This window comes from Desmodus rotundus, chromosome 7 (assembly GCF_022682495.2).
Source record: "Desmodus rotundus isolate HL8 chromosome 7, HLdesRot8A.1, whole genome shotgun sequence".
Taxonomy (NCBI): domain Eukaryota; kingdom Metazoa; phylum Chordata; class Mammalia; order Chiroptera; family Phyllostomidae; genus Desmodus; species Desmodus rotundus.
In genome coordinates, this window is record NC_071393.1 from 82,885,505 (window position 1) to 82,912,042 (window position 26,538).

General features: G+C 46.1%; 1 protein-coding gene across 2 annotated transcripts in view; it reads right to left on the reverse strand.

Annotated features, from left to right (window-relative positions):
* TNFAIP8L3 (TNF alpha induced protein 8 like 3) overlaps positions 1-23,537 on the reverse strand; it is a 38,216-nt gene extending 14,679 nt beyond the window's left edge. The window contains exon 1 of one of the 2 annotated variants that reach the window (XM_024567841.4): positions 23,222-23,537. In XM_024567841.4, the coding sequence (XP_024423609.1) occupies positions 23,222-23,273 (52 nt within the window). In that variant the 5' untranslated portion in view covers positions 23,274-23,537. Of the gene's footprint in view, positions 1-21,130; positions 21,170-23,221 lie in introns of those variants that run through there. The other variant, XM_045202135.2, reaches the window with a different exon arrangement.
* Positions 23,538-26,538: the final 3,001 nt, after the last annotated feature.

Below are 26,538 nucleotides of genomic sequence, written 5' to 3' on the forward strand. Positions count from 1 at the left end.
TCAGATAGTCCACCTTTACATGTTTCGCTAATCTGATAAGGACAAAATGGCATCTTGTTTTAATATAACTTTCTTTGATTGTTAGTGAGCATCACTATATTTTCTGTGTACATACAGCATTCAGGTCTTTCATCGGTGAATGCTCTTTCATATAATTTGCTTATTTTTTCCTCCAAATTCAACTGTATGTTTTTTTTCTGGCTAATCTGTACAGTCTTTTAATATATTATGGATTCTAATCCTCTGTTGATCATACTATCTCTTCCCAGTCTGTAGCATTGTCTTTAACTATATGGTGTCTTTAGCCATGTAGAATTTAAACATTTTCACAGAGTCACATTTATCACTCTTTTCCTTTCCAGTTAGTGTTTTTCCTCCATCACCATGTACGCCCCCAGAGCCTCTTCCACCTCCACCCACCCACCGCCTGGCCTCAATCACCACACTGTTGTCTGTGTTCATGAGTTCTTTCTTTCTCTTTTTTTTTTGCTCGATTCCCCCATGGCCAGTGGTCTTTGTATCATGTTCTCCTGCCACGAGGTGATAAGTTTAGTCTTATGTATTTCCCCAGAGTTTTAAGGTTTTGCTTTTCCCATTCAGGTCTTTAATCCACCTAGAATTTATTCGTACATATTGTATGAGGCACACTGTTCTCCTCACAATTTATTCAATTTATTGAATAGTTCATCCTTCTGCTGATCTGTTAGGCCACCTTTTTCTTATGAAGTTTAAATATTGCACAGGCCTGAGCTTTTTAAATTCTGTTCCATTGAGCAAGTGCTACTTCAGTACCAACACCACACTATCTTAATTGCCATAGTCATTACTGTAATGCACAGTAAATCTTGATAGGCCATAGGGAAGTTTCCTCCATTTTATTCTTCTTACAAATTAGCTTGACTATTCTTGCTTTACTCTTCCATCTAAATTTTAGGATCATTTGACCAAATGCCATTAATACCCTGCATTAATCTGAGGTGAACTGGAATCTTTACATAATATTAAGCTTCCCTCCAACATGATATATTCAGGTCTCCATTTATTCAGATCTTTTTCTGTGTCCTTCAATAATGTTTTATAGTTATTTCCATAAGGCTACTGCATATCTTTCATTAGATTTCCTTCTAGGTACCATATAGTTTTGGTTGCTACTGTAAGTGTATTTTTTTCTGTTATAGTTTCTAAATAGTTATTAATGATATATAGGAACCCAACTGATTCCTGTACATTTATCTCCAGTTGAGAGATTCTGCTGAGTTCTGTTATTAGTTAGCTCTATTAGATTTTATGTAGCATGTCTTGGATTTTTTTTATGTGGACAGCTACAGTGCCTGTATAAAATGATTGTTTTCCTCAACCTCCTTTTTCTTTTTCTTGCCTTATTGCACTGGCGGGACCTCCAGCACATGCGGAATAGCCAGGCTGCATTAGCACTCTTGTCTTGTTCCTGACTTTAACAGAAGTGTCTCAAAACTTTCCCACCACATATGACATCTGCTGTGGGTTTTGGTTGGATATCACTCATCAGGTTAAGGAATCTTTCTTCTGTTCCTATTTTGCTAAGGCTTTGTATGTTTGAAGGTAGAAATATACATCTAATGTTATCAAACACTTCTTTTGTACCTATTGAAATTATCATATGGTTTATCCCTTTTGATATGTGAATTTAACCAATTATGTATTAAAAGACCCTTTGATTTAAGTCATCATTGCTTTCCCAAGATAAGCCGTACTTGGTTGTGGTATGTATGTATTCAATATACTGAAGAATTCTAGTAGTAAATATTGTATTTACCATTTTGCAAATATTCTCAAAGGTAAGATTTGTCTATAAATTTTTCCTAGTACAGTCCTTGTCTGATTTTGATGTCAGAGTAAACTATCCTCATAAAATAGGCTGCATTGCTCTCTTTCTCTCCTCTGAGACTGTGTAAGGTGAAGGTTAACTGTTTTCTGAAGCCTTAGCCAACTTGCCCATAAAGCCACTTGTGACTAGTGTGTATTTTGAGAGTGGAGAATCAATTTCTTTAACGTTTATTTATGTGTGGAAGACCAATAGTTCCCTAAACAACAAAAACTTACATTTTTTAATTTAACAACTGGTTTAAGCTCTCTAGATTTTTCTTTTCTTTCCTGAGAGCACCCACAAAGTGGGTAGTCTCTCTGAATGGTAGATCATTCTCAGAAATAAAGTGATAAACACCATCTACTGGTATAACTTTCAGTACTTTGAGAGGGGAGACAAAAGCCATTTCTCAAAATATTTTTTCTTCAATCCTTTTATTACAGAAAAATGATACATGAGCACTGAGAACAGTCAGAAAAGCCAGATGAGCTAAAGGAAGAAAATCAGTCCCCTGCATGTCTATATTTTTCCAAACGTTCTCCCAAGCACATACACTTTAATATTCCCAAGCGTGATATCAATGGGCACCCTATGTTAATCAGCAGAAAGCAACAAACAATGCGGCATCCGGAGGGAAGGGTGTCCAAAAGTGTCTGTGGGAACATAGCAGCATCCCCTTCCCAAGTCAGGAGGAGGATCCCCCACAAACGGACCGCTGGCTCTGCCCACTCCACCCCAGCCCTCCCCATAAGACATCTGCTTGTCCCGTCAGACGACATGCTGAAATCAGAGGCCAAAGGTCAGCTCATCCCATCACAAGGATGTCTCCAACCTCGCCCAACTGGCTAAAGATAGGCAGATGAGCACCCAAAAGTACCAGAAATCAAGTCTGCTGTCCTTGAGGGTGCTGCCCTGGCCCTCTGTGCCTACAGCTGGGTCCCCTGCCCAGGTCGCAGAGGGAGAGGGACAGACTGTTCCAGCTGGAGGCTTCCTCTCGCGGTAGCCTCTGGCCAGCCTGCGCACCCAGCTCTGGCGCAGTGCTGTTCCCATGCTGCACCTGAGCAGTGCAGGGTCCCACAGGACTGATGCTCAGAGGGCTCGTGTATCCTCACAATGGGGGAGAGTTGCCCACGTGCAAGGTGATCAATAGCAAGATGTCTGCTAAGTGAGTGACCGAGTGATTTCGGTCACTCGGTGAAGGAGTTCCTTTCCCTTCTTTAACGTCCAGGTCCTGTCTGCTCAGGACGCATACTGGAATGTGTGTATTCACGAGCACAGGCTGAACCGAAGGCACTCAAGGGCCTTCTGAACTCAGCACGAGGTCCACCCCTTGTCTTTGACACGGAGCTGCCTGCCTGGCCCAGCTGGGCTGCCTGTCTGCACCCCGACAGGCAGCAGTATCACCTGGGGCACCAGATGCTTCGCCCACTACTCGCTCAGTATTCGATTCCAGCAGGAACCCTCTCTCCATGGCAGCGGCCCCCATCCCTGCTGCCACCCCCAAAGCCTCCCCATTCACGCTCACCAGCTATTTTAATACTCAGGAGCTGCTGGGGATCAGAATAGCACAGGCCACTTCTGTCTCTGGGTGATCCTCTCTCTCTGCTGTCGGCTCTCGAACTGTTCTCCACAGCAGTTGCCTGAAACCCAGGCCCAGGCCACCAGACTGCTAACAAGGACACCCGTGGGATGCCGAACGCAGAGCTGTGGGAGGATGGCAGCTTAGTAATATGTGAAATTAGTAAACAGACTGATGCAGTAAAAATGTCAGTTTTTGGAATTCTTCAGTTTTGGGCGTGTAGATGTAAAACCTAAAATGTTAAAAAAGCAGGCAGCAACATGGAACAAACTCCAGTCTATCTTGGAAAAAATAAACACAATATGGCCTGAGATAGTGGGTATTTCAGCCTAAAGAATGAAGGCTGTTGGAAGGTGCTGGAATTCGATAAATATAGTAATGCATGAACCTTCAGCTTAGTCAGCTTTAAACAAAAAGAAGAAGACAAACAGTTAGCTGTACTAGAGAGGTTGGAACATGCAAGGGAGAAGGAACCAGAAGGTACTCCTGGCCCGGAGATGATTTGGCAGACAGCACCACGCCTTGCTCAATGTTCTACTCAATTTTTTTTTTAGTGAAATATCAATTTTGTTCAATGACATTTTTGGATTTCAGTCAATCTGAAAGTGGAACAGCAGGAAAGGAATACGTAATATGTCACTTATAATATTCCTTACGTACATTCTGTTGTAGTTGTTTTTTTGTTCGTGGATTGGAGATGTGAGGCGTGGATCATGCCACGTTGGACGTTCACTGGTGCCGGGATTGGTATCTGCCCAGCGGAATGACCATGTCGGGGGCCAGTTTGCAGATGGCAGGTGGGTAGCTGCCAGGTCTGAGGCTGAGCTCCTAAGCTCTGCTGGGACCCCTACTCTCATGGAGACACTCTGAGCTGGTGGTCCCACTCACATCACTCAAGAAGAAGAGCCAAACTGGCCGTGGTGACCTACCTTCCTGGGAGTTATTCATCAGTGTGTCTTTCTTTGAGGCCTCCCCATACTTGTCTCAATGGCAGTAAATGTCTCCAAATTATTTATACTTCATGGTAATATAACACAGTGCCACCAAAAGGTTTCACATCAAGTCACTGGATATGGTCACTCCAAGATGCTGACAGTGACTGTCCTGTGGCCATGGAGTCGCTCCCCAAGTACAGGGCAAACTCCAAATACAAATACAGCGAAAACTGGAGAGCCGATCCTGGTTTGTCTCTGGCCCAGGAGGAGGCAGCGGGCAGGGGAGAGAGCCGGCCTGCACCCCCTGCGGCCCCGCAGTGCACTCACTCAGTGTGCACCGTGGGCCCAAGGCTTCACCTTCCAGGTTTCTTGGTCTGTTATGTGAGGGAACTGAACTAGATGGTTCTGATTTCTTTTATAGTCTCAGTGTAGAAGTGAGTTCTTCAGAGTCAGAAATTGGGGTTTTAAATCTATAGAAAAACCTCGCCCTGGGCACATAGGAGAATTGAGCTCAGGGACTGTCAGGCTCCTCTCCGCACACGACTCCTCTCCAAGCGCACAGCTCTCTCCCAGCTCTGCAGCCTCGGTGCTTCAGCAGTGGAAAGCTCCTGCTTTCTCTCCCTCTGAAACACCTGGGGCACTGGCTTTGGGGCCTCCAGCTTTCCTTTTCTGTGGCTTCCCTCCAAAATGCCTCTCCCTCCCCTGATTTCATAGGGCCCCGACTCCTCTGTCAGCTGTCAGCCTGTGCCCGCCGTGGAGCAGGTGGTCAGCAGGCTCTAGCAGGCTCTCCCCAAGGCCTCTCCTATGCGGGTCTCAGTGTCCACTGACCAAGCCACAGCCTGCCAGCCCCAGGAGGCTACCCTGTGCTGACACACCCGGTATGCAAGTCGTGTGCCAAATCCCGGGGCCGCATCCTCCTGCCAGGCCTCACATCCCTGTGGTCCCACTTCTTCCTCCCCTAAGAGAAAGCACCTCCCCTTTCCCCAGTCTTGCCCACTTTGCTCTGTGCATCTTCTCCCCAGATCTGAGTGCCCCTCCTGCCCTCCCACCCCCTTCCTTGACCCCTCCATCTATCTAGAACAACTCTCCTCATGGCCTGTTCAAACACCCCCCACCTGACTGTACTTGTTTGTTCACTGCAAGCTCCAGGAGCAGGGTGGCCCTGGACACCGTGTCCACTGTGGTATGTCTGGCACATTGTAGAAGCTCAGTAATACATTTAAATCTCCAAAACAACAGTGACTGCTAAGCCCTGGAAGTGATGTCATAGGGGACAGAACAGCGTTTCTCTACAAACTCAATGGCAACTGCTCTCATCAAGGCCACCCAGTGGCCTTCTAATGTCCCTGCGGAGTGTTTGGAAACATGAAAGGACATTTATGCTCTCACAGGATGTGAGCGGTGGGTTCTATGGGGACATTAGTGGGCGGGGCCAGGTATGCTAACTACTCTGTAGTGCCAGTGGAGCCCTGAAACACACAGCTCTGCCCTCGGCCTACCTGACCTCTAATAGCATGGGACCTCAGTCAGCCTCTGCTTTCCTGACCACCCCACCCCCTGGTCCTTCTCGGCCTCCCCAGGGCTCCTTTCCCTGTCCGTGCCTGAAGTCTGGTGTTCTCCTGGGTTTACTTAGGGACTCCTTCTCTCTTGTCACACATTCTCCAAGTGAGATGTCACCTCTTGTCCAGGTGCTGACCCCTTCCTGATTTGTCACCAGCCCAGGAGTCCCTCCTGAGGGCCACTCCCATATATATTACTGCTTACCAGACCTCTCTATCTAGATTCTCACAGGCCCATCACCCCCCCACCCCTGTTTAAAACATCACTCATCTCCTTTCTCCAATCCCTGAAGCCCTCCTCCTTGTAGTATAAGTGGCTTGGCTGCCTGCCAAGTGTCCAGACAAGAACCTGGGGGGCATCCTTGCCTTCTTTCTCTCCCTCACCTCCCACATCTAATGGGACAACAGACTGTTGATTGAGCTTCCTCAGTATCTTCAAATGCATCTGCCTTTGTCTGCCTCACTGACACCACCTTAGAGCAGACCCTCCTCATTTCTCACCCGAATAATAGTCTGTCTCCTTGCTCATCTCTCTAATCCAGCTTCCATCCTCTTTTCCACTGGGCTGAGAGCTGCCTTTGATGATAGTACCCCTCCAGTAAGGACTGGCTTCCCATAGCCTTGAGGACAAAGTCCAGATTCTTTCTCACAGCATGTGGGGTCACTGAGCTGATGATCTATCTATTGCCCACCTCCCCAACTTCATCCTCCCCAAAATTTGAGCTCCTGACTCCAGGCCACATGCAGGTGTCACCTGTACCAGGCCCTGTCATGCCTGGGTCTTCCCCCCCAACCCCCATGCCTTTGCATATTCTGTTCCCCTGTGCTTGGATATCTGCTCCTCCCTCACCCCACCTCCCCTAATTTCTCTTCAACCTCCAGGGCTCCTCTGAAGGACTCCTGACCTCTGAGACTTTTCTCTGCAGGCACCTTTGTCTCTAGTATATTCCCTTTACCATGTAGAACAACCATCCCTTTGCTGGATGAGCACCTTTGTATCTCACCAGTCCGTGAACCCGTTGAGGGCAAGAATCATGATGTATTCATCCTGGCAACACAGCCAGGGATGGAAACACAGAGAATGTTCATTGCATGAACGGATGGCTACCAGTCTTGACACTTTACTGAAGTGCATTCACACTCAAGTCAGGAACAATAATGACAACTGGGGCTAGCGAGGCCTCATGAAGCCAGCTACCTCCACCTACGAGCCTCGGGTCACCCCAACTGTGCCTCTTCCCCACCTGGGCATGGTCACCAGGACATCACTCCCTGGGCTGACTAGTCACTTTTCTTTTTTGTTTTATTATTTAAAAAATCTACTTTCAAAGTACTATAGGTATGCTACTTTAAACGTCAAGTCATTCTATAAGGCTTATAACAAAACGCAGCATCCTCCAGCCCACTTCTGATGCTGGCTCCTTAGAGGCAAAATACTGTAAACACTTTAGCTATTTCGACCTACAATTACCTTTCTATATTTAAATTATGTACTGATACTGTTAGTTCCTGATTTTACTTGCTTTTAGCTTCTTCCTATTATAAAAGGTGAGAATTTAACTCTTCTCCATTTATTTTTCCTCCCACCTTCATATTTGGTTCTATTTTAATATTTGGTTAAATCAAACTTACTATAACTTAAATATCACTCATAGCTGAGTCACGGATGTTCAGTGACTGCATTTCCTTTCATGCTCATCTTGTTTTCCCGGAGCTAAACACTGCCTTGTTTTTGTTCTGGTTAGCTTCCTATCTGCCACTAATTCATTCCCAAAGTTCCTGGCAGAATATAAAATTCTTCTCAACAGTTTTAAACTCCTTAACCAATGTACCACTGCAACTTCGTTCTTGGAGACTCCTCTGGGAGAGCTTGGTGCCCTGGCTCAAGTCTGGGTGTGCATCCCTCTAAGCCTGCTCTGGGCCATCCTCCCCTCTCCCTCCATCCTTCATCCCTTCTCTTCTGTGTCCATTTCCTGCTTCTTGGCTCTCGCGGTTTCTTCTTTCCTATTCTAGTACAGGTGCCAGCAAACCACCTTAAACAGCTAGAGAATAAAGGCCAAAAGAATAAAGGCTAAAAGGCTGATTTAAAACTAGGTTTAAACTCTGACAGATGTGAATCTAAAGGGTGAGCACTACTGTTTCCTACAGACTTCCTGACTGAGCTACCCCTATTTGATGGACTATAGCAGAACAGGGTAGAGATAGGGAGGCAGTAAAGAATACTAAGGCCGTGACATTTCTTATTTTCAGTGCCAAGATGCACAAGAAACCCTCAATTAAATTTCTAATCCCTTCAGAAATACACAGTATACTTAATATCATACAACTCCTCAATTATGAATTTGTTTGGAATGCAGACCAATGTGGATGGTGGCAGAGCAATACCTCCTCAAAGCAAATAGTCCTGTTATACAGCATTTTAAGTGCCCCCTCTTCTCTCTAACTGGAAAAGTAATAAAAACAGATAATCAATGTATAAATGCAGAAGTGGAAAGTGAAAGTCACTCATACTGGGGATCAGAGTCAGGGAGAGGTGTGGTGTGATACTGTGGTTTTAATTTGATTTCCTGATGATTAGTGATGATGAGCATCTTTTAATGTCTGTTGGCCATCTGTATGTCCTCTTTGGAGAAATGTCTATTCAGGTCATCTGCCCATTTTTTAACTGGATTGTTTTTTTATGTTAATTTGTATGAGTTTCTTACATATTTTGGATATTACTCTCGTATTAGATGTCTCATTTGTGAATATCTTCCCTCATTCAATAGGCTTTTTGTTTTGTTGTGCAAAACTTTTTCATCTGATGTAGTCTCGCGTGGTTTTTCTTTTGTTTCTCTTGCCTGAGGAGAAATACACAAAAGGATATTATTAAGAGTGACGTTAAAGAGTTTACTGCCTGTGTTTTGTTCTAGGAGTTTTATGGTTTCAGGTCTTACATTTAAGTCTTTAATCCATTTTGAGTTTATTTTTGTATATGGTAAGAAAGTAGTCCAACTTCATTTTTTAAAAATTTATTTATTGATTTGAAAGAGACAGAAACATCGATTTGTTGTTCCACTAATTTATGCATCCATCAGTTGACCCTTATATGTGCCCTACTGGGGATGGAACCCACAACCTTGGCCTATCAGGATGACGCTCTAACTGAGGTAACTGGCCAAGGCCCAATTTCATTCTTTTGCATGCATCTGCCCAGTTTTCCCAACACAACTTACTGACGAGACTGTCTTTACCCCATTTTATATCCTGCCTCCTTTATTGCAGCTTAACTGACCATATAAACAAGGACTTATTCCTGGGATCTTCATTCTAGTCCACTGATCTATACATCTATTTTTATGACACTATCATTGTTTTGATTATTGTAGCTTTGTAGTATAGTTAGATACCAGAGTGCGATACCTCCCATTTTGTTCTTTCTCAAGATTTCTTTGACTATCTGAGGTCTTTTGTGGTCCTATATAAAGTTTAGGATCTGTTGTCCTAATTCGGACAAAAATGTCACTGGTATTTTAACAGGGATTGCACTGAATCTGCATATTGCTTTAGGTAGTAAGAGCATTTTGATAATATTAATTCTTCCAACCCATGAACAAGGTATATCCTTCCATTTATTTGTATCTGCCTCAGTGTCTCATGATTTTCAAAGTATAGGTCTTTCACCTCTTTGGTTAAATTTGTTCCCAGGTATTTTATGATTTTTGTTGCAATTGTAAATGGGATTGTTTTATCAGTTTCTCCTTCTTTTCATTTGTTATTGGTGTATAGAGATGCAATGGATTTCTGTATATTGATTCTGTATCCCACAACTTTACTGAATTAATTTATTAGTTCTAGTAGTTTTTTTTTTTCTTTTTGGTGGACTCTTTAGGGTTTTCTATATATAGTATCATGTCATCCACAAATAGTGAGAGTTTTACTTCTTTCTTTTCAATTTGGATGCCTTTATTTCTTTTCCTTGTCTGCTATGGCTAGGACTTCCAATACTATGCTGAATAGAAGTGGTGATAGTGGGCATCCTTGTCCTGTTCCTGATCTTAGGGAAAAGGTGTTCGGCTTTTCACCAGTGAGTATGACGTTAGCAGTGGGTTGTCATATACAGCCTTCATTATGTTGAGGTATGTTCTTTCTATACCCATTTTGTTTAGAGTTTTTATCATAAAAGGATTTTGAATTTTGTCAAATGCTTTCTGCATCAATTGAGATGATCATATGGTTTTTATCCTTCATTTTGTTTATGTGGTGTATCACATTGATTGACTTATGAATGATCCCTTTTGGTCATGGCGTATAATCCTTTTAATGTATTGTTGAATCTGTTTTGCTAACATTTTCTTGAGAATTTTTGCATCTATGTTCATTAAAGATACTAGCCTGTAATTTTCTTTTTTTTGTGATGCTTTTATCTGGTTTTGGTATCAGACTAGTGCTGGCTTCATAGAATGAGTTTGGAAGCACTCCTTTCTCTTCAATTTTTTCTAATAGTTTAGGAGAGATAGGTGTTAATTCTTTTTTGAATGGTGGAATTCATCTGCATTGTTGTCTGATCCTGGGCTTTATTTGTTAGGACTTTTTTGATTACTGCTTCAACTTCATTGCTAGTAATAGATCTGGTTAGATTATATATTTCTTCCTGCTCAATCTTGCAAGGTTATATGTAATTCTAGAAATTTATAAATTTCTTCTAGATTGTCTAACTTGTTGGCATATGCCAGTAGTTGTAGTATTCTTCAGTGATTCTTTGTGTTTCTGTGGTGTTGGTTGGAACTCCTCTTTCATTTATTTGGGTTCTCGCTCCTTTTTTCTTAATAAGTTTGACTAAAGATTTGTCAATTTACTTATTTTTGTCAATTATTTATCTTCATTCTTGCTTCCTTCAAGACTGTCTCTCTCTCTCTCTCTTTTAATCATCACCTGAGGATATGTTTTTGTTGCTTTTAGAGAGAGAGGAAGAGGGAGGGGAAGGGGTGGGGAGAAACATCAATTGGTTGCCTCCCGTACATGTCCCAACCGAGGATTGAACCTGCAACCTAGATATGTGCCCTGACCGGGAATCAAACCTGAAAACTTTTTGGTGCATGGGACAATGCTCCAACCAACTGAGCCACCCGACCAGGGAAAGAGTGTCTTTTTCTCTTTAACTTTTGCCATTTTAATTACAATGTCTTGGTGTGAATCTCTTTGGGTTCATCTAGTTTGGAACTCTGTGCTTCCTAGATCTGGATGTCTGTTTCCTTTCCCAGGTTAGCAAAGTTTTCAGCTGTTATTTCTTTAAATAAAGTTTCTGCTCCTTTTTTCTCTTTCTTCACCTTCTGGGGTCCCTGTAATGCAAATGTTTGAGTGCTTAATGTTATCCCAGAGGTCCCTTACACTCTTGTTTTGGTTGTTTTTTTTTTAAATCCTTTTTCCCTTGTGCTGTTCTGATTGGTTGATTTCCACTTGTCTTTCAAAGTCTCTGGTCTGTTCTTTTGTGCTACCTAATCTGATGTTGATTTTTTCTAATGTGTTTTTCATTTCAGTTATTGTATTCTTCAGGTCTGCTTGGTTCTTTATTACACTTTCTCTTTGTTGAAGTTCTCCTTAAGTTCCTTTGCTCTACTCTCAAGTTTGGTCAGAATCCTTATGATCATCTCTTTAAATTCTTTATCAGGTAAGTTAGTTATCTCTGTTTCCTTAGGTTTCCCCGCCTCACCTTCCCCCCCCACCCCAGGGGTTTTCTTGTTTCTTAACTTTAGGGATATCCTTCTGTTTTTTTATTTTGTTTGACTTCTAGCTTGTTTATATGAATTAGACAAAATAGCTATCTCTCCCAGTTGGGAAAGAGTGGCCTTATGTATAAGTGGCCTGTGTGTAAACTGTGTGTGTGAGTGGTTTTCGCAGGCCAGCAGGAGCTGAGTGGTACCTTAGGAATCAGGGACACTGGCCCACTGAGCCAGAGAGGCTCTGGGTTGAGAAGCCAGGTGCATGCAGCAGTGCCTTGTTGATCCTGCTTGCTCCCTTCGTCTGTGGCCAAAATGGACTCGTGTGAGTCTGGGAACCCATTTCAGTGACCTTGCTGGTAGACCAGAGCACCTGGATAGAGCACCATGGCTCACCTGTGCCATGGAGGTGGAGGGAGGCGAAAATAATGGTCCTCACCAGCCCCACCAACCCAACGAGTTCCCACAGTCCTCGAAGAGCTCCTGCAGCTCCCCAGACTTCTCTATACAGTCTCTCTCTGGTTTGTTATACAGAAAGTGGTCCCATTGAGGCAGGATAGTAAGAAGACAGGAAAATTCCTTTGCCAGTGGAACAGGACAACTGAGTCAGAAAGCTGAACAAAATGGCTGAGCAATTTACAGCCAGATACAGAAGGTCCCCTCCCTGGAGACAGCATCTAGGCCTTAGTTGTATTTCAGCCCCAGGCCCCAGAAAAGCAGAAAAACCAGGTGAACGAAGCTGGAAGCAAGGACCAGCTGCAATGACTATCGAGCCCCTACTCTGGCACTGACCAATCAGTGGAGACCAGGACCCTGAAAGAGCGCACCTGGAAAACTGATGGGTATTCTGCTGAAACCCTCCCCTGAGACCTCCCCTAGGATCCCCACTTGCAAGAGAGAGAGAAAAGCTCTCCCTCTTGGGGGCAGCCCATGCCATTTCCTTCCCTCTCTTCTTCCCCCACTTCTTCCTTCAAAAGCATGCATTTCTTAAACTCTAAGGGTCCCCACGAGACTTGTAACCAGAGAAGAAACAGGGCAGCAGTAGCTTGCACCAGGCTCATCCCCTAACCTGTCCCCAAGACCCCCTTTACTCTGACTTCCCAGTGAGCTAAAGTGGCCCAGCCTAGGCTCTCCTGCTGCTTCTTCTACACTAGGCCCTTCCTTGTTTCACTGTCCCCAGCTTTAATAAATGTAGCCTCATAGTCACCTGGACTGGTGGTGTGCAATCTTTCCTACACGAAGTCAAGAACCCATACACTACTGGCTGGACCTAGGCAGGCTAGTCAAGGCCACGCCCCCTGTCCAGTAACACCGTGCAGAAGTAACTTCTTGTAGGCTCCCCATGTGCCAGGTGGTTTTGGGAAGCTGCTTGGAGCTGGGCATGCGCTTTCGGTAAGTGTGGGGCACAACAACCTGCTGGGAGGGGCACCTCCAGGCTGGAAAGTCAGGTGTGTTGGTGAAGCTCCTTTGTTCCCGTGTGCTCCATTTGTTTGGAGGAAAAAAGACTCCAGGCAATGTAGCTGGGACTGCATCATGGTGATTTGCAGGTAGGCCAAGCACCCCAATAAGTAGAATAGATCCCTATGGAAATGGAGGGGAAGTGAACAATGGCGCTCACAGGAGCCTGAAGAGCTCCTGTAGCTTCTGAGGGCTCCCTTGAGTCCCAGCCGTCCCTAGTCCGTCTCTTTTTCTCTTGTCAGTTGTCAGAAGCTGCTCATTCAGCCCGCAGTTGCCTCGCGGGAGTAATTGCTCTCTGTATACCAATACGTTTGAGTTTGCTCCTGGGAAGGGGAGAGCTCCCAGTTTCCTATGCTGTGGCCATCTTCGGGCCTCCTCTCACTGAATATTCACTGAATATTTAAACTGTTTGCTTAGGTTGCATATTTAGGTTTGTTTCTGTCCCCCTTTTTGGGGGGTCAGTTTTAAATAGTGAAAAATCCACTACTTACTTTGTAATTTTGTCTTTCTTCCTGGCTTAGTCTTGGAAGGTTATATACTTCTAGAAATGTATCCATTTCTTATAGACTTGGTAATTTAATATTTCTGAATCTGTTTCTTCATCTGTAAACTGAGAATGAGAATAACCTGCGTTATATGTGTTCTGTTTTTGCTGTGAGGTCATATATATAGGATATTTCACTATTATTATGACTTCACAACTGTTTTAACTTAGAATGAGTTGGTGGTTATTGAGGCCACCAGCAGAGGTAATGGTCCGGGTGTGGAGATGTTGAGTTGAGATGCCTCGTGAATGGCTGGGTAGGAGGAGACGCCCAGAGGCCTCTGAAATGCAAGATTCTAGCTCAGGAGAAAGGACTGGGCTAGAACACAGCTTTGGGGATCTTTAACTTTGTGCTGTAAGAATAGGTGATCTCTTCCAAATAAAGGTGTATTGTCAGACAAGAACAAGGCCAAGAGTTCGGCTTCCTGGGACGCAGGAGGAGCAACTGAGGATGAGTACAGGGACACCAGGATTATATACAGGAAAAAAAAAATTCAAGAAAATTCGGGTTTAATTCCTATTAGGTACTGCTCTGGGCTCTCTAAAAGTTGACTCTTAACTTAGCTCCACCTGCTTTGTGTGAGACTGAATCACTAATTATGTAGTTAAATCCTGAGGACAGAGAGGCTAATAGATGAACAAACTTCCTTGTTTCCTTACAAAAATAAAAAATCAATCTAAACAAAAGATAAAACGTGATTGGAGAAACAGGCCAATATGCCTATTTCTGAAGCTGGTCGCTATTATATTAAACTCAAAAGGAAATGAACCTTTGCAATGGCCACTGGGCATCTGTAAAACCTAATACCTCTTGGGTAATTAAAAAAAAAAGTAAAAGTCTTCTGAGTGCTCCCCTTGGGGCAATTCCTGACTGAGAGAGAGGAATGGGCCGGGCACAAGGGAAGGGCCTGGTGTGGGCCCGTGGCGGTCTGACCTCCGGCAGATGTGCCCAGGAGGGAGAAGCCTAGGGGGAGAAGAAGGAGGGGAAGGAAGCAGAGCAGGGGTCCTTTTGATATCACGACACTCAGAATAATCTGCTCCTTTCTTTTTCAATGACATATGTTCTGGGAGAATGATAGAGGAGTCACAGGATCTGGCTTCCAGTTCTGGTTCTGACAGCGCCTGGCAGTGCAGCCAGATGTTTTTAGTGTTCCCAAGTCAACATTTCAGAAACAGGGACTCAGCTTCTCGTATAAAGCCCCACCCCTCCCCAAAGAAAGCTCTCTTGCATCTTCCAAAACTGCTTTTGGTCTACACTCACTCCTTTGGAAAAGCACATCTATTCTTAGGGCTCAATCTAATTTTCTTCTTTGTATTGTTTTTATATACTCTTCCAAGAGCTTGCATTCTTGCATTCTTTTGGTCAGAAAATGACGTTACCAAAGAACAAGAAGTAAGAGATGGCTCTGACAACCAAAGCCAAGTTGTTTCCCTCCGAATCTCAAGTTCTTGTCACTGCGCTGCAGTCTCATCTTCGAGTTTTCTCTCCCCCTCGAATCCAGCCGTCACCACGTCCTGGGGAGGCTGTATCTGAACTGATTCTAAGTGGAACGATATTACTCCTGCGCTCAGGACCCAGCTTAAGTGCACTCTGGTAGAGAGAATATTGGTTTGTCTTCGGCACCTCTCTTGACTCTGCTTTTCCACCCTTCTCTCCTCTCCATCCACCAGGTCCCCATCACCCTAAAGCTGCTCGTGGCTGCAGGGTCCTTCCAGGACCTTCTCTCCCTGGCAGCAGCTATACCAGTTTCCCCATCTTCCATCCCAACCCCCCACCCCCACCAGTCCCTGTTCCAGAGCCCATGCCAGCCATTCATGTGTTATTGGGCTAATGCAGGTAATACCTGCAGCTTAAAACTGAGTTGTAATGTCTTAACCAAACTGAAGGAGCCTAATGGTGAGGGTTCTGGGTCCCATGGGAGCTGGTGAGAGACACAAAGAAGCCTGGTGGTCCACTGACCTAACTGCACAGTCTAGCTGCTACAAGAGCACCATTTCTGGAGTTAGACTGGCTTCATGTCCCTGACAAGCTGCATATCCCTGAGCAAGTTACTTACCCTCCCTGTGCCTCAATTTCTTGGTTTACAAAAATGGGGCTATTTACAGTACCTAGCCCAGAAGGGTTAAATACCATATAAACAGCTAACCGAATCTCAAATACATTGTACAGGCTTAATTAATATAAAATAATAAGTAAATATGCAAAACATCACTATTATTTTACACTCACGACTAGCCCCCTGGGGCTGGACCCTGGCTGGCAAAGACCATCCTCAGTTTTCCATCTTGTTTGATGTTTGCCACAACTTCTTGAACTCTACTTTTTCTCACCCTGTAACCCCAACTCCAGTCTCTCTCCCCAACTTTCTCATTGTTATCCCAAGGAAACCAAGGAACCAGACACAAATGTGGTAGGAGAGAGGCCTGCCCTGCCAACAGCCCCCTTCACCTCCCTCCCAGATTCTCCACTGAAACACCAGTGCACCTTCTCAGCATAACCCACAGGCCCCAAATCCGGGGTGTGGGACCTGTGTGCTCACCAGAACAACCCTTCACAGAATTTCTTCCTGCACATAAAATCGGATGCCTCTACTATAAAAACAAAAAACAAAAAACGGGGAGTCTCCATAAAGCTATGTGTCACTGAAAAGCTTCCTTCCAGGGCTCGAACAGTTTCACAGAAAGCGTGTCTCACTTCTCAGAAGAGAACCTAGGAGCTGGTGGCTGCTCCTGTGGCTTTTCAACAGTGTAAGCCAATACGTGGGCACTGCCAAAGTGTCTCCTTTTTTTCCTGGAGAACTGAGTTACAAAATACTGGTTTCCATTAGGGTGTGTCTAGCACTCTCTGTGCCGCCAAGCCTTCCATTTTTATAGTCTGCACACCAGTAGATTTTCCATGAACAGGCTCAACTTTATTCCCTGGCAATGATGTTTAGGGAACCCACAATGAACGTGAAGGTTGTTCTAAAGCAATCTCAGAATTTGTGCCATGCAAAAATACAAAATACAAAATACAAAAGTACTTCTGATGTATTAAAAAATGTATATTTTTGGCATGTCTTAATATATGTGGGGTATTCACTCTTCTTATATGTTTTCTTGGATTGGGCTATTAGGGAAAACTTGGGTTTTTAAAAACATTCTTCTCTTTTCTTTATTTCTATACTTGTACAAGATACAGCCCAAACACCCACCTACACAGGCATTTTACATGAAGGGTTGGAAAACAAGTGACCAAAAACTACAACAAAATCATATATATAGTGTTTTTATAGAGATTTACATGTGAATTCAAGTGAGCGCCAATGGCGATGTTGGAGGAAAATAAACCAGTCAGAGAAAGTGCTAATGGAAAGTGTGACTATAATTTGGTTATGCTGACAAATAAAAAAACAGGTGCCCTATTTTTAAAGAGAGATATAATACAGGAAATAGAGCTTTATATTTACGTACTCATACACATTCTCTCTTCATCTCCAGAAACTTGCACATTGCCTACAACCACCACCACGGCACCTGGTTTTGAGTAGGACAGCCCTTGCCTACCAGGGGGCCCCCATTGGGCCAGGCCCACCCTCAAGGCCCATCCCTCCACGAGGCCTTCCCACCGGAATCACAACCCACCATGTCCTATACTCCAAATTGTACACTAGTTATTGCTGCCGCCACCCAGTCTTTCAGATCCAGTTTTGGGTGGGTGGGTGATCTGTCTCCCTAACAGGGCTGCATGCAAACCTCTTGAGGGCCATACCACATCTAATTCCATTTCTGTCTGTACCAAAGCACCCTGCACCACTCTGAACCCAAAGCAGATGATCAGCCAATACCCGTTGGATCGTGTAGATTAAAGAGTTAAGTGCAGAGCTATTAGGTCTACAGTGGCTATCCATCTGGCAATCTAAACTGCCCTAATGAGGTCTAGATAAAGTTCACAGCTCAACAACCACCCCCTGCACACTGCTGGTAGACAAGGCTGGCTTCCCTAATGAAACATTGCTGAAGAACTTTGGAGGCCGCCTGTCATGGATGCTGAGATGTACTGCCCGGGTTCTCCATTGGGAATGAAGGTGCAAATATTCCACAAGCCGCTGGGAGGGCTACTTTCAGACAGCCCTCAGAAGGGAAGAGCTTCATCCAAGGTACACCCTGTTCCTTGGGATGGCCTGCTGTAATGACTGATGATTATATTGTTACATATGAAGGCCTGGTCCCTCGCCCCAACTCAGAACAGTTCCAAACGGCTATTCCAGCTTGAGCGCAAGGCTCTGTTGGGTCTGCATTGCAGTCTAGTGTCCCTCCCCTTCCCTTTTCTTCCCCAGGCATTGACCCCAAGAGTGGTCTCAAATAAACCTGCTATGTGCTAATCTCCACCTCAGAGTCTGCTTCCTGGAGACCCAACCTACAACATCATCCATGTATCTATCCATCCATCCATCCATCCACCCATCCAACCAGCTAGCAACCTACCTGTGTGTTTAGAGCACATAGGTAGTGTTGGTGGGAGGTCATATGGGTGAAAAAGACCCAGCCCTTGGCCTTAGGGAGCTAACAGTCCAGCACAAGAGATGAGACATGTACAGGAATAACCACAAGTATGCAATGGGAAATGGCTGGCGTCAAGAGAGAACATATAAACAGAGATGAGGCCCACATATAATCCCAGGGAAGGGGGTCGGGAGTCTTCGTGCATTGGCTTAGACTGTGGCAATTGGTATATGTGTTCCCTCCCCCCATCTGATCCCAAGCCCTGGAAGACAGGATGGACTCTTCACATCCCCTATACCTTCCAACACAGTGTCCCAGACAGTGCAAGAAATCTTAAAACAATGAAGCAAAACCAAACACGGAAGGAAGGCTTTGGCAGTTCCACTTCATTGGATAGGTTTCTGGCTGTCTCTCTGGCCTTTTAGGGCAGAGTTCTCAGGAGCTGCCTTAGGATGCTCATTTATTTATTGTGTCCATAAAAGTCTTGGGAACATGAAAGCATAAGACAAGATCCTGACCCTCAAAGCAACTACAGCCCACTGTGTGGACAGACAGGTAGAGGCCCCCCAAAATGTCCACAGTCAGGAATGAGACACGGGACAGGGACTAACAGCCAAGTGGCACATCATTCCCAGGAGGTCCCTACCCTCCGTTGGGCAGCTCATCAATTCTCAATCTATTGACAAAGGTTACTGAACAGCCTCCTCCAGGAACCTACAAACTTTGGGACCTCATCATACCCCCAAACCAATGCTCCGGCATGATTTACTGCCTATCGGGGCAAAGCACTGTAAACCAAACATCACTAAGTGCCTGTGAAAGGGGGGCTGGGAGCCAGTCTCCTGCATTTCCCTGCCCTTACCCGAACTCCACACGCCAGTCTCCTTCCACTCTCCCTTCCTTTCACAGCTTTTGTACAGTCTGTCACCAGATTCTGTTGCTTGCTTCTCTGAAATGGCATGCACATCCTTCTTCTGCCTTGCCTTAGCACTTAGGGCTACCACCCTCTCCAATTGTGGCCACATCCTGGGAGCTGAGGCTCAAGCCTAAGTCATCCCCACACTTCATATCTGTCAAATGTGGCTTCTGCAAACCCCGCTCTCAGTTGGTCACATCTCTGCTCAACAGTCAGCTCAGGGGCGTCTGTTCAGCATCAACAGAACCAAGTGATTTAGACCCTCTAATAAGTGGTTCTCCCTATACTCACCTAAGTTTATTTCCCAGTACTCCCTAGTATATGCCCTACACCCCAGTTGCCTTCCTATTTATTTGTGCCTTTGCTCCAGTGGTATCTGACTTCTGAAACATCTCTCCTCCTCTTGGCCACCGATTGAATCCTATGTACTCCTTCCCATTTTGTTCACGTGGACCCAGCTTAGGACCTAGGGGATGGAGAGAGCAGGAAGGGCAATGTTAGAAGCCTGCTGTTTTTCCACTTCCTTGATTGTCTTCAACTTCACTTACCACATGCTCTCTCCATGAGACAGAAATGCTTTTCTGCAGTACCTACCCGGCTGCAAGGATGCCCCATCAGCTTGGCTGCCCTGGACCAGCCAGCTGTGACGGAGCTTGTCTGCCTTCAGCTGGGTAGACGATCTTGGTCGTACAAGCCAGAAAGGGAAAAAGCTGACACTGCTAATGTTTACTCGCTTGTTGCATCTTTGGAAACACTGCCAAGTTAATACACCAAGCTCTAGGGTTTCTGAGAGATGGATAGTGGGTTTGCCAAAGAAGAGACTGCCAAGTTGGGTCTCTGGAATGAATCCAGTGTTCCATAAACCCTGCCTCTCTCCTAATCATAGAAAGAACCATAAAATAAGAGAAAGGCAGAGGAGCTGCAGGCAGCAGGATGACATGGAAGCATCATCCCATGCTTCCTGAATAACAGAAAATGCAGATTGAGACAAATCTCATCCCCCCTTCACCCTCTGATGGAGGGTGTTGCTAGATGGGAGAGCTACACAGTAGACACGGAGGAGATCTTCGGAAAAGTCTCTTGAAAGGGGTAAAGTGTAGGTGGTCCTCGGAGATTTCCTCACTCCTCTGTCAGTTTGTGGCCAGTGAGATGGGCAGAAATGGAAGAGAGAATGGTGAGTACCTCCTGTGCCTCCTCGCTACCTGGTAGGGAAATATGTGTGTTGGGGAGGCTTACACCCTCTTCCTATTCGAAGTGGCATGAAAGTGGCTCATCTCCAGGTTAGCAGGTGGATTGGGTAAGGGATTCTCTGCTTTTTACACCTTTCCCCAGAGCTGGAGAAAAAGGGTGGTGGAAGCAGTAGATTTAAAAGTCCCCATTTTAATGCCTTGAGCTGGAAGGTGATGAGGGTGAACAGACGTAAATTTAACATAATCCCCCCAAAACAAACAGGCAAACACATGCGCACATGTGCATGCGCATACACACATACCAGAGAGAGAATAAGAGAGTACGAGGGAGAAAACTAAAAACAAATCTCCTTAGACAATTGTATTAATGTGATAATAATGATGACAATACTAATTGTCTTACAAGTGTCTATGGTCTACATTTTACAAAGCGGTAGGATACATTATTTAGCAGATTGCTTATAACACATAATCCAATCAGGTGATAATCAAATTTACTGAATGACTACCAGGATCGTTTTCCCGTGTTATTTTGTTTAATCCTCACAACCCCCTTGTGGCACTGTTGTTGCTCCATTTCACAGAGGGGGAAACGGAGGTTTGAAGAGGCTCAGTTACTTGCTCACTGGGTGGAAACTGAAACCTAGATCTTTCTGATCCACGGTCCAGGTTCTTGCCCTTGATAAGGCCCATCTTGGGGCGGGGCTTTTACACAAGTTTAAGAAGGGCAGGGTCTCGAGGAGGAAGGAGCCTTTATGTCTCAACTCCCTACGTAGTAGCTACACACAGACACACACACTTGCATATGCGAAGAGGTCGCACTTGCTCTCCTGTCCTTCTCAGGTCTGAAGCTGTCCGGCTTGAATAGATACAGTCCAGTTGAATGCCACATTCCTTACAGCCCCTATGGATAACATACCTGTCATTTAACTTATATCTGGATCTGCACAGAGTCCCCATTTGACAGGATGCAGCCACAGCAAGGCGGTGAATTAGCATCACGCTTTGAAGCTTTGTCACAAAGAACACTTTAAGACTGAAAATAATGAGTGAGACTGAATGTCATTTAGCAGAATGGCTTGTGACATTCAAATGTTCAACTTGTGGGATTCAAGCACACAGAGAAAGAAGAAATGACGGTAGAAAACAGTAAGGTACAAGCGCATGGCGACAGCTCGCAAGAGCTGGCTGCCCTGTTCTTCGCGGGCCCCGTCTGACTTCAGTGGCCATGCCTGCTGTTAGCTGTGCAGAGGCCTTCTGACACAGAGTTGGCCACATGCAGGCAGGCAGTGCTGGGCAGGCTGGCGGAAGAAGCAACAGGACCCTTAAGAACTCCTTCCCTTCCCTTTCACCCAAGTACCAACTCTTCTATAATGTCTCCCCCTTCTCCTCCTCCCCTCTCTTCTCTAAGCCTCCTGTCCCTCTCCATCAACCCCAACAGAGATCTGAGGGTGGGGGCAGGCAGAGCCTGTTAGTTCCTGGGATTCTGAGAGAGTCACGCAAGTGTCAGCACCACTGCCCCCTCCTTCAGTTCTGAAGATATACATAGGTACACACAAAGCTGGAACTTTTAAATGATGAGAGGAGATCCACCAGCCACCTGTGAAATGAAATCTTGGTGTTTCATAATCACGGAAATATACACATAGGCAAAGGGCTCATGTTTATTAATTATGCCTACACATACCTACACAAAGCAGGTGGCCCTTGCACACACAGAGAAATCATCTCACACAGGCATCTTGGCGAAGCCACCTGTCCTTTCTGCAGCCTCTTTTCCTCCCACCCCTCTACCCGAAAGTGTTGACCACAGCTGACCTGTGAGAGGCTCAGGGGTATGATGCAGTGGGAAGGGCCTCACTCTGCCCTTGGCTACTCCCTGGCTGTGAGATGTGGGCAAGCCACCTGGTTAGGTGCTGTGAAGACGACGGGGAATAATACACACAGATAGAGCCCTTGGTTCCAGAGCCTACCTTTCCTGCACCCATTCCTAGGCTGATGGTGCCTCTTGTCACTTGGTCCCCACCTTTAGAACACTGGCCTGACAGCAGGAAGAGTGGGGACTAGTCCAGGACCTTGGGTCTCTATACCAGGTGAGTCCCAGAACTCAGGACACAGGTCTGCTGGCCAGGGCTAGCATTCAGGGTCACACAGGGAGGCGAAAAGGAGGGCACTGGGGTGCACGTTCTGGTCTCTGGTGCGTGGACCTCAAGGCGGCAGGCGGAGCCCAGCAGTAAGTCGACCCAAGGCTGTGGGTGGCTTCCTCCTGTTGCTCAGTATCAGGGAGAGGCGGGGGAGGACATTCATTTTTTCCTAAGTAAGCATCCACCCATTGCTTCAATAACTATCGATTGTGAAAAGCCGGTGGCACCTCTTAAAGGCAAAGCCCGGTCCGGTGCACCCCAGCGTGTGTTTTCTGGGACCCTCTCTGCGGGGACCTTCTGCGCGCGTGCAGGACAAGCGATGAGCGAATGCTTCTGCACGGGCTCGTCTAGCAGCCTCGGAAACCTCAGTCAGTAGCTGTGGTTTGACCTCTGCCTGTCCAGGGCTTTTCCTTCCAGAGTCCCCAGTCACATTCTCAACCGAGTCACCTGTCCCACAGCGACAGCGGCACCCTAGGTTCGAAGGCGGGACAGGGCTGGTAAAGTTATTTCAAAAGGCAGATGTGTTGTAACCCTCGCTGTAGCTAACAACAGGACTCAGATTTCCCGAACCCTTCCCCACCCCCACACAGCCCGGGTGACCGAGACTGCTGCGAGAGCCACGCTGAGTGGAGAGGCACACGCAAACGCACCTCCTGTGCCTCCTGCGTGCCCAAGTGCGAAGGAGGAGAAAGCCCGAAAGCAAACTCCCAGCGCGGAGCAATCGCTGGTCCCGCCCTGTAACAAACCGAGCTGCTGGGGATCGGCCTCCCGCCTGCAGCTCGGGGAAATACACGAGATTTCCTGCCCTGTCCTCTCCTCCTCCCAGTCCAAGCCCTCTCTGCTAGGCTGCCGCGACCCCTCAGTACCTGCAGTGGTCACCGGCTCGCCCTCGCTTTGCTCGCCGGAATCCGAATCCATGCTGTGAGCTGCTGGCCCGGGGGCCACAGCCGCCAGCCCGTCTGCGGGGCGCTCTGGGCCGGAGTCCCGACTCGGGCTGTCCCGCGCACTTCAGTGCGGTCAGCCCGGGTGGTGCGGTCTGGGCAGCGCGCGACTAGCGCTGCCCGCGTCCTGCCCCTGGAGCCCGCCAGCTGGTGCCTGCGCCGGAGGAGAGCGCGGGGTGGAGGGTGGGGCGCGCCGGGAGAGAGCTGGGAGGGAAGAGAGGAGGTGCGATCGGCAGGGAGCGGGAGCGGCCGGCGCCCCGCGGGCCCCAGACTGGTGTTAAATACCCTGGGGGCGGCGCCACTCCTCCTACCCGCGCCCGGAGCCCGGAACCTGCGGAGCGCAGCGAGGTCGTGCTCTTGCTCTTCTTGAGGGTGGTGGCCAAGTTTGGAGGATTCTTAGGTGAAACGGTGCCTCTGCCCAACTAGGAAAAGATGCAGTTCCGAGTGAGAGGGCTGCTCTGTTGGAGGACGGCTCCACCGCTTGGAGACCGCGGGGGAGTCACTCAACTTCTGTTTCCTCTTGGCAAATGGGAAAAAGCGAGAGTTTCCTTTTGTCCGAAATGTTGTGGGGGGGTACATAAGATAATGCGAGCGAGGGTCCAAGAGCTGGGCCTGGTGCACAGAGAGAAAGTAAACAACGCTGGGCAGGTAATGCTAACTCGGGCGGTTCCTCTCCAGGCGTGGGTGGCGCAGGGTGGACCCGCCGCTGTGGAGCTGGTAGCGAGGGCTGTGGCCCTCGTGCATGTCAAAGGCAGGGCCCGCCCTGCCAGGGGGGCAAGGATTGATTTAACACCCTCTCTCTGTCTTTAACACTGAGTGCTAAACTTCCTCAATACCCCCTCCTTCCACTTTCTTAAAAAAAAGAAAAAAAACAGCATTTGTAACCTTATTCAGTAATTAAGACTAAATTAAGGGATAAAATACACGGAGCAGTAGGGCCTCAGGAGATTCTTTGTTGTTAATTCTTGACTATCCACACAGTATTTTTGCCTCCCTGAGTTATCAGCTCCAATACCTGCATCACCTCAGGCCGGCTTCTCTGCGCACAAGTGCAGGTAGAGAATACAGGCTAACCTGCCTGACCTGTGCAAGTAGAGAATACAGGCTAATCTGCCTGACCTGTGCAAAATGCAATCCGAAGAGCAAGTCTACTAAAAACCACTATGTATTGAGTGCACTCCTTCAACGACCCAGTGACAAACTTAGGTAGGGCCATTCGAAAGTGCTTTGTTGGGTCAGAAATGGTTGCAAGTTGGCAAGTTTATAGAATTCAATCTATACTGTTATTTCCATTTTATAGAGGTGGAAACTGAGTCTCAGAAATGGTAGGTAACTTTCCTGTGATCTGAGGTCCAGTAACTGGGTGAGCAGAGGCTTGAAACCAAGGCCGTGTGATGACCAGCCCCACTCCTAACTGCTAGAGCGTGTCACAAGGGAGTTTGGCCTCTCTGTTGGCTGGGGGCGGCTTCCTTTAGTGAGGAATGGGCTTCACAAAGTGCAAATGCAGCCCTACTCTGTGTTCTCAGAAAGTGCTTTCTGGATGGCCAAACGCACGGACTTTGGTAAAAGTTGGATGGATTTCAATGGAGGGAAGGGAAGAGGCCCCCCAACCCCTAAATGTGTAATCTTTGGCAAATGGCTTAACTTCCCTCAGTTTCCTCATATGTTGGCATCTGCTCCATAGGGGGGCTTGTAAGGGAGTAAATGAAATAATGAGTGTGGAAGCTATTACCCAATGCCTGGTGCATAGTTAATGTTTGGTAAGTGGAAAGAACATTCATTCTTAGATCCAATGGATCCCATATAGAAACACAAAATATTTACAACCACATTTTTAAATGAAAAAAATCATGTCAACAATTGGAAAAGTGAATACTCAAAAAAACAAATAGTTGAGATCATTTTAAAAGTTTGTCCTCATAGCTTTGCCATTTTAAGGAAAAACAACGAAGACGGTGTCAGAGAACGAAGCATATTGCATTGAAGGGGCATCCAGCTTCCTCTAAACACCACCAAAACATCTATGCAGCACAGTAATAAAGGAAACAGGGAAGCTCACTCCTGGGACTTGACCAGCAGTAAGCCAAGTACCAGGAGCACACATGTACAACACATACATTCGCATCGCTCATCAGATCTTTACCCGTGCCTGGTACCTCTCCGCCCAGAGGTAAAATGGGGGTGGGGGGCCCTGCTGGCTAAAGTACTCCTGAAAAATCTATTAGGTGAGTCTTCAATAAATAACACTTACTTATTTATCTGTTTCTATATTCAGTCACAGTGTATTTCTGCAAGGAAAGCATATATGGGATGAAAAATTGAATGTGGAATTGAACAATGGAGAATAGAGATCCAAACAAAATAAGGTCTCCATTCCAATTTCCGACGATAGGCAATCTGTTGTCGTGGGATAGCAAGACAAAAGGAAATGACTGCTGGCACGCATGTGTGGCTAATGAGGGACATTAGTGGAACATACCTTATCTGTCCTCTCCCAGTGTGGAAAAGTCTGTGTAAGAGAAGGAAGTCCTTAAAATAGTACCCCACGACCATTACCCCCATGAAAACTGAAATCTATGCTTTAATCTCCTTTATAAACCAATCCTAGTATACTTCTTTAAAAAAGGAAAGAGAGAGAAAGCTTAGAAAAGAGGGAAGGATTTCCATAGTTCCTCTGTGTATTTTTAGAAGAATGGCATCACTCTGCAGACTTGAATCTAGCGTCAGGGTTATAAACCACTTTCCTCAGTGTTTCCACTACATCTTTTCAGTCTGGCTGCTCTTCAGACACGTGTTTCTCACTCTTATTGGTCATTTCTTTAGCTTCAGCTTAACGAAATTGTTGGCTTTTTAAGGAACTTGCCTGTCTGGTTGGAAAAACATATCTATTTGTAAGGTGTCAAGAAACAGATAATAAAATAGATCCATTTTTGCTAACACAATAATACTTCTTTAATCCAAGCCAGTGCTATGACTCATCTGCCTGTCTCCTCTTGTGGGATGGAAAGGGAGCTGTCTGCAAACCTTCGGCAGGCAGCTGGGAGGCGGGAGGGAGGTTGCTCTCACAAGCTAGGACTGCTGCTCTGCTTCAAAAACCCACAGGGCTCTGGAGAGGCTGTTTCTCTGGGCTGAAGTGGCCCTTGGTACTTCAGGATGAGAGGTTGGCCAGGACAGCTCCATTTTTAATAACTTGTCTCAAGGTGGTTGCTGATACCAAGGAAGCTTCTGCCCAGAGCCAAGGC